The sequence below is a fragment of the Gopherus flavomarginatus genome, chromosome 12, assembly GCF_025201925.1.
Source record: "Gopherus flavomarginatus isolate rGopFla2 chromosome 12, rGopFla2.mat.asm, whole genome shotgun sequence".
NCBI classification, from domain to species: domain Eukaryota; kingdom Metazoa; phylum Chordata; order Testudines; family Testudinidae; genus Gopherus; species Gopherus flavomarginatus.
This window is the reverse complement of record NC_066628.1, coordinates 14,397,613-14,405,966: the sequence shown is the minus strand read 5'-3', so window position 1 is coordinate 14,405,966 and position 8,354 is coordinate 14,397,613. Positions and strand designations below refer to the sequence as shown.

The window sequence follows — 8,354 nt, the reverse complement described above, 5'->3', positions numbered from 1 at the left end:
CTGATATCCTGGTTATAATCTCAGAACTCCAAGATATAGTCTACTCTACAGACCTATATTAGTATAAAAATCCAACCCCCTGAGCAAAGTAGTTATATCAGCCTAAACCCCCTGAGTAGACTGCACTATGTCAACATGATAGGTTCTCCTAACAACATAGCTACTGCCTCTCAGGGAGGTAGATTAACTATGCTGATGGGAGACCTCTCTTGCATTAGTGTAGAGTGCTCCTCCCATGAAAGCTCTACAGCAGCGTAGCTGCACCGATGCAGTTTTAGGTATAGACATGCCCCAGTTCTAGGTGTAGACATGGTGGGTTGCAAGGGTTGAAAGAGGTCAGGGGACTTGTATGGCTCGGGGAGGACAGGTTTTTCTTTGAGGAGGGATAGGGCAAGGGCAGTTGTGAGGAGTGGAAACGGGCAGAGGGTAGAAGAGTCCATATGGACAGGGAAGATGCTAGAGAACCCAAAAGAGGCACAGATGTGTCCATGCCCAACTACTGCACCAGCTTGGGCCCCCTGGGTAGTCAGGCTCCTTCCCAGCACTTTCTACAGAGCCCTGTGCACCTCCTTGTTACTCAGCATGTTGATCAGGGGGATGAGTATGGGGGTAACCAGGCTGTCGAAGAGAGAGACCATTTTGCCCTGGTCCTGGGATGAGGGCTGCAGGTACACATAAATGGAAATGAATAGATATATGTTATCACCACATGATGAGGTTATATCGCCTGTTTTTTCCCCAAATACAGAGCAGAAACATTTATTGAACAACTCTGTATTTTCTGCATTATTACTGATAAGCCTACCATTTACATCTAGTAATAAACCAATACCATTCTCAAGATACTTCCTGCCCTCCAACATATTTTAAATACCTTTTTCTTATTGTCTTTAAATCTGCTTGGGTCCCTTTGCTTTCCTCATCAATTTTCTACAATTCCTAACTTCAGATTTATATTCAGCTCCCTCTGTCTTTTATTTCTTATAAAAAATAAAAAAGCCCCATATTCCATTCACACACACAGCCCTATGCCTGCCCAAGGGCATGATTGGAGTCAGCACTCCCAGTGAGGGCAGGTCTCATAACACATTCCCCAGTCCATCTGTGCTGGAACTGGATTAGAGTCAGCACCCCCAGAGAAGGGAAAGAATTCATATTCCATTCTCAAACCTACACCCTAGGCCAGCCAATCCCCCACACTCCCCCCTTAAAATTGTAGTAATAGATTCATAGCCTTTATGGACAGAAAAGACTACAAGGTCCATGCAGCCTGACCTCCTGCATCCAGCCTGATACCTTGTGATTGTCATTTTCTTCTGTGTTTCTACAGTGCCTATCACAAGGGGGTCCGGTCTCCTAAGTATTTCCATGATGCAGAGAACCAGCTGCTGGTGTGTCGAGTCCACTGCTAACCTTGCTGACCAATCCTGTCTCATTGTGACTTTGTGCTCCCGCATCTGTCTGTATCTAGCTGTTGTCTCTTGTCTTATACTTAGATCGTCAGCAACTTGGGGCAGCGACTGTCTCTTTGTTCTGTGTTTGTTCAGCACCTGGCACAGTGGGGACCTGGTCTATGACTGGGCACCTCGGCGCTGTCAGCTTAACACAAATAATAAATACTAATACTGTGTGTGGAGATAATTGATTACACTCGCAGAGCTCTGGGCCCTTTAGTTACCAAGTTGGCTGGTAGATGATGTAGCAAGAGTTTACTAAAGTGAGGGATATTTGGGCAGGAATTCATTATCTGCTCTGCTCACATAACTCACGGACTAATGCCATCTTGAGCAGGGCACACGAATGACGGAGAACAGAGATGGGTAGGAAAGGCTGTTCTCATCTTGTGAAATTGTTTTGAGATTTTAAACCATTTCCCATCTGGAATCAGCATGAAGGGTTGAAATCTTGAAAATTTGCATGAACCAAAAATTAAAAAAATATTTAGTTTGGGTCAATTGAAATATTTTGTTTTGTTTTGAAAATTTCAAAATGCTTTGATTTTTTAAAAATCTCTAGTTAGCTTTAATTTGTGTCAAACCATAAAAATGGAAATTTCCATTTACTAAATGTCCAAATGGGAGGTTTCCACAATTTTGAAAAATTTCTCAAAAAATGTTCGCACCCACCGACACCCCACCCCAAAATGTTCAGGTTGGATGAATCAGCATATTCTGGCAAGAGAATTTTGAGTTAAAGAATTCCCAACCAGCTGTAATGGAGGGTCCACATGGACCATGATCAAAGCCACCTACAACCCTACTGGTAGAGAAGGACTCACTCCATAGACTCTATTTCTGTTTTAAGGCATCCCACCTCTGGGGTTGCCATTTTATCAGCTGCCGTTACATGTACAAACTGTGTATTTGGTGTATGATTGGCTCCTTATCTTCCAAATATTTTTGAAATTGCAGCTCAGTAATAGTGCTGATTTCTGAGCCAGTATCAAACAAACAACTGATCTTCACCTCGGCTATAAGTACTTCAGCAGTTAGTCTCCAAATGCTCGCTCACACAAGTCGATAGATATGCTGGCACTGTCTGAGCTCCTCTCAGCGCTGTATGCAGACTGATTTTCCACCAAAGACAGGCCTAGAAATTCTTCTGACACTGCCTCGCCTTCTGCTGTTGATGGGCCACTCAATCCTGATGCCGCTTTGGTTTTGAGTACCTGAGGCTCTGGACTCTTTCTCAGTGGACATTCTCAGCTAGTACGCCCTGGCCCTTCACAAGTGTAGCAAATGTACCTGCCCTAGATATCCTTCAGTGGGAATCTTTGGGATCCTTTAGCATACTAAGGGAGATTTTAACTTTCATTCCCTCAGTTATTGTTTTCACCATCACCTCCTGTTTGCTGGCCAGTTTCTTTTAAACTTTCCACTGTTAACCGTCTTTGGCGAAAAGTCATTCCTCTGTTAGATGCATTACCTAGGCCTCCACTTTGTGTAGGGGGGTTGGGCTTGGCCATCTCTTCCACGTGAACTTGTTCTAATTCAGACCATGTAATGGCAGCTTGCATGAGTTCATGGAAATTTTTACTGGACTCTTCTTTAGAGCTCTTCTTCATTTCACAATGGAAAGAGTCATCCCAGGGCCCCAGCGCTAACTACTCTTTCAGGACCATATTCATGTCCCAAACTTATTGTGGGTCCCAGCGTTTCACCTGGCTCATTCTCTCCTGGAGCTCATATGAGTAGACCCAAATGCTCCTACCTGGATTCTGTGTCAGCTCATAGAATTCTCTCAGTCTGGTTCCACTTTGTCTGCATACAACTGAAATGTCTTCTCTATGTCTGGCTTGTTCACTGTTGCCATGAACTTCACTGTGGATTTGGCCTGGAATTTGAGATGCTCTTCCACAAAATCCACAAAGTCTTCTTCAGGGACTCTCAAAACCTATAGAGCTGCTTTCACTTACATAATTCAGTCTTCTATCCAGATGTGCGCTAGTTTCATTGAGAAACCACTGAACTCAGATACCTTCTGATCCCATAGAAGATGGCCCTGACCTCAGCTGGAGCAGGGGCTGTCCCTTGATTTCTGTCTGTGCAGTGGCCAGCACAATGGAGCTCTGATCTCAGGTAGAGAAGGTACTGCCTATCGCTGTGTGTCAGTGGAGTGCCCGAAACAATGAGGCCTTGATATCAGCTGGGGAAGGAACTGTAACTTGTTCAGTGTCTGTACTGCGCTTGGCATAGCCCTGATCTCAGTTGCAGCCTCTTTACTACCACAACAGAAAGGAATAAGAAAAATCTCTTTGGGCAGGAGAACAGGGATTGTTTCTGGAGGTCCACCAAAGACAGTCCTTGGTTGAATTGCAAAGCAGAGGGCAGGGGTGTTGTGTGGGTGAGAGATGGTTTGTGTGGAGTGAGAAAGGGAAGGCAGGTTGTGGGACAGATTAGGTCAGGCTTGTTCTGCAGAGAGGGGGAGAGGCCAGAGGGTTTGTGTGGGTGGAGAGGGCCGGGGCTGTGGAGAGAGCAGAAGGCACCACATAGTCACAGAAGAAGTTACAGTAGCCATGAGAGGTAGAGATGGTTTTGTGCCAATTGCTCTCCCAGCTCAGATCCCCTGGGCAGTCACATTTATCCTCAGTGCCCTCTGCAGGGCCCTGTGAACCTCCTTGTTCCTCAGCGTGTAGATGATGGGGTTGAGCATGGGAGTCACCATTGTGTAGAAGAGGGATACTATTTTGCCCCGGTGCTGGGAGTAGCTGGATGGAGGCTGTAGATACATGGACATGGCCGTGCCGTAAAATAGCGACACCACAGCCAGGTGGGAGGCGCAGGTGTTGAAGGCCTTGATCCTGTCTTTCACTGAACGAATCTTCAGCACGGTGGCGCCGATGTAGCCGTAGGACATCAGGATGAAGCCCAGTGGGGCCAGCAAGATAATCACTGAGCTGGCGAGGATCTCGGCCTCATTGGCAGAGGTGTCAACACATGACAGTTTGAGCAGGGCCGGTATCTCGCAGAAGAGGCTATCGATTTGGTTCTGCCCACAGCGCGGCAGCCTCATGGTGCTAATGGTATGCAGCATGGAGTTGCCGAAGCCGCACAACCAGGCGCTGGCTGCCAGCTGCAGGCAGAGGCGGCGGCTCATGATAGCTGTGTAGTGCAGCGGCTGGCAGACAGCGGCATAGCGGTCATAGGCCATGACGGCCAGCAGAAGGCACTCGGTGCAACCCAGAGAAAGGGAGATGTAGAGCTGGGCCACACAGCCGGCCAAGGAAATGGTTTTGCGGCTGCTGCAGAAGTTCACCAGCATCTGGGGGCCAACGCTGGTGGTGTAGCACAGGTCCAGGAAAGAGAGGTTGCTGAGGAAGAAATACATGGGCGTGTGGAGATGGGGGTCTAGCCAGGAGACCACGATTATGGTGGTGTTTCCAAGCAAGGTCATGGTGTAGGAGATTAAGATTAGCACAAAGAGCAGCAGCTCCAACTGTGGCCGGTCAGACACACCTAACAGGATGAATTCCCCCAAGGAGCTTTGGTTTCCATCATCCCGTGACCCTTTGCCATACATCACCTGTAGGTGACAGAAAGAATAAGGGTGAAAAATATTCCACAGCAAGGAGATCTGTGATCATAGGTGCTAATGCTGTGATTGACAGTGGGTATTTTTGAAGTGGTAGCCTTGAGTCCTAGGAGACAGGTAAGTGTTAAGTGAATGGATTAGGAAAAGGCTGGAATCTCTAATAACCTGGAATGACCCACCTGCAGCACTGCATACATTTATGCAGAGGTCAGGGAAATCTTTCATCTGTCTGTCTGCAGTGTTGTTGTAGTCAGGTCAGTCCCAGGATATTGGAGAGATGAAGCGGATGAGGTAATATCTTTTATTGGACTTGTTACCAACGGTTTTCAGAACCCATAGTAGGGGCAACTTAACTGTTTCACTCCAGGTGGTGTCAGGGAACACAGAATTTCTTCCTGATGAAATATTAATACAAGTAAGAGGACACTCTCTAAACCTACAGTTTATTAGATTTAAGCTCACACAGACATAAGCATAGAGCAGCCCAGATATTTACCTAAAAACTAGATCAGTATTGAGTAATTAGCAATGGATTCTCAGTGGACAGTTGCTCACCTACCGGAGAGAAAAGACGTAAAAAAAACCATCTCTCTAAATGGCTCCAGAATCCACTGTATTCATTGATCTTTTATAACTAACTTCTACAAAACACGTAGGTTATAATAACCTTTACAAAATCATCACATTTCCTAACTTTCAATAAACTTCTATCAGAGGTGCCTGGACTCCAGGTCTTCCATACACCAAGGTTTTCAATTTCCCTTGTCGACTTTTCTTTCCCCTCCTCCCATTCTGATTAGCAGAAACTCCCAGCTAGTTTTCACCTTGCCTCTAAAAGCTGTTTTCCAATTAACTTTTAACTATCTGGTGTTCCATTTTATTAATTCACCATGTCTCAATGCACAGAATATGGTTGTAATTACCTTGATTGCATTCTGGGGTACACACATCCATCAAATCTAGGGTAACAGACAAGCTTCCATTGGAGAGAGAGAGAATCTTTTGAGCTCACACAGAGCATTTCTGCAGGTCTGGGAAATATACTCAGAGTGTATAGCTAAATGCAAAGTGAAGCAGATTTTTCAGTACAAGTATTAAAACATATTTCAATGGACCATTCATGGTGAAATGGTCTGTAACATGCTTCCAATCATAGAGGGGAAAGGAGAGGAAGAAATAAGCTGATAGGGGTGGGGTTAGTGGGATATAGATTTTGTCTCTGTTCAGTCCGTGATTTTTAGTGTCCAACAAGATTATGAATTTAAGCTCCCAGGCTGGTCTTTTGAAGGTTTTGTGCAGGTTTTCTTTGAGGATGAGGATTGATAGGTCATAAATACAGCAATCACTTTGTGTCAAGTTTTCACCCACCGTAATAGGGTATTTTTGTCTTCTATCATTTTCCTGTTTGAGTTCATTCAAAAGTATAGTGATTGTCTGGTTTCACCCACATATTTGTTGTTGGAGCACTTAGTGCACTGGAGGAAGTACAGCACATGTTGTGATTGGTGTTTTTTAAAGTAATGAATCTTGAAAACCGTGTTGTGGATCGTGTTGGTCATCATAGAAACGGAAATATGGCTGCAGGTTTTGTGTCTGTTGTTCTGGCAGGGTCTGGTACCACTATGAGTTGGTGTTTCCTGCTCTGTGGGGAGCTTGCTTATAATGCTGAGTATGGTGAGTTTGGGGGGTTGTTTGAACGCCAGAAGAAGGGACTCAATATGTGGACCCCATCAAGTCTGTGTTGTAAACTCATAATCTTGCTAGACACTAAAATCACGAACTGAACAGAGAGGCTGGATATATGGCTTATTATAACAATCTGTGACCCACTGAGCCTCCTCCTCCAGATTCTCCCCCCTTCCCATTCCCCTCTATGACGGGAGACAAGTTCACTGGCAACTTTACCTTGAACAATCCCTTGAAATATGTGTTAACTATTTAGGCTTCTGTTCCTCTTTCTACTTAGCTGTGACACTCGGAGCACCTTTTCCTGCTCTGTGTAAGCTCAAAACCTTGTCTCTCTCATCAACAAAAGTTGCTCACCCACCTTGTCTCTCTGCATTTCTAAGACAGCGGTCAATATGATATTAAACACTGCACATATCTAGCATTCATCACATACTCATTCAATCTCTTCTCCCCCATGTTATACATTTTCAACTTTCCCCTCATCCTCACTTTCATCTTCATTCCTGTTCTCCCACCTCTCTCCTCCCCTCCTCTAACTCTATCAGTGTCACCCAAAATGGCTAAGAATGTTACAAATTGGACTCCCTGACAGGAAGCTGGGCACCTACTGAGGCTTTTATACCTCTGAATAAGTACATCCATGCATGTGAGACTTGGAAGGAAGAAGTGGGGGAGAGAAATCTGAGTGAGAAAGAAGAGAGGGAGGAAGATACAGTTGGTGATGGTTGTCAGAGAGCAACGCTGTTTGGTCATTTTTTCAAAAATGGCTTGTGGCCAGAAAGATGAAGACAAGGAGTGGAGATGAGTCGAAAGGAAACAAATTCCTCAGCAGCAAAGTTGAGAGCCATTAGTTAAACTTGCTGGGTCATTGGCTATTGTTTCCAAGAAGCTGGGATGAGCTGGGAAGCGGCTGTGGGATTGATGGAAAACCAGTATAAAAAAGTGACTCTGGCAATTGCATTCTGCCCAATGTACTGGCAGTCCCACACAGTGTAGTGATGGCCATGGGGTGATGGGAGTACAAATGGAATGATGACATGGGGATTCATCCTGCTTTGAGCAGGGGTTGGACTAGATGACCTTTCGAAGTCCCTTCCAACACTAATCTTCTGTGATTCTATGATTCTATGGGAAGAGTCTAGAAGATATTAAGGTGAGTGAGTGAGAGGGGAGGGGAGGATCTTATTTCAAAGAATGGTCCAGAGGATAAGTCCTGGCTGAGGACCCCGGAGAGCTGGCTTCAGTACCCAGCACTGACAGAGAGTCACAGGGTGATTTTGGGATAGTGACTTCGACTCTCTGAGTCTGGGGTCCCATCTCTAAAGTGAGAACAATAATCTTCCTTTTCTCCCTCCATTTATCTGTCTTGCCTACTTAGATTGGGGCATGGATTGTGTGTCCCTCATTTACTATGAGTCTGTGCAGCACCCAAAAGAACAGGGCCCTGATCTCTAGGGTGACCAGACAGCAAGTGTGAAAAATCGGAACAAGGGGTGGGGAGTAATAGAAGCCTATATAAGAAAAAGACTGAAAAATCGGGACCGTCCCTATAAAATCGGGACATCTGGTCACCCTGCTGATCTCAACTGGGTCAGAGACTGTCTCTCGCTGTGTATCCATGCAGTGCCTGGCAC

General features: G+C 45.4%; 1 protein-coding gene across 1 annotated transcript; it reads right to left on the bottom strand.

Annotated features, from left to right (window-relative positions):
* Nucleotides 1-548: 548 nt before the first annotated feature.
* LOC127032869 (olfactory receptor 2B2-like) lies at nucleotides 549-4,893 on the bottom strand. The gene is made up of 2 exons (XM_050920464.1): nucleotides 4,114-4,893; nucleotides 549-566 (listed from the first exon to the last, which is right to left on the bottom strand). The coding sequence occupies exons 1-2, from the start codon at nucleotides 4,891-4,893 to the stop codon at nucleotides 549-551; spliced, it is 798 nt and encodes a 265-aa protein (XP_050776421.1).
* Nucleotides 4,894-8,354: the final 3,461 nt, after the last annotated feature.

Bases quoted from the DNA above. Each gene is read 5' to 3' on its own strand.
- LOC127032869 (XM_050920464.1), bottom strand. From the start codon at position 4,893: ATGACCTTGCTTGGAAACACCACCATAATCGTGGTCTCCTGGCTAGAC.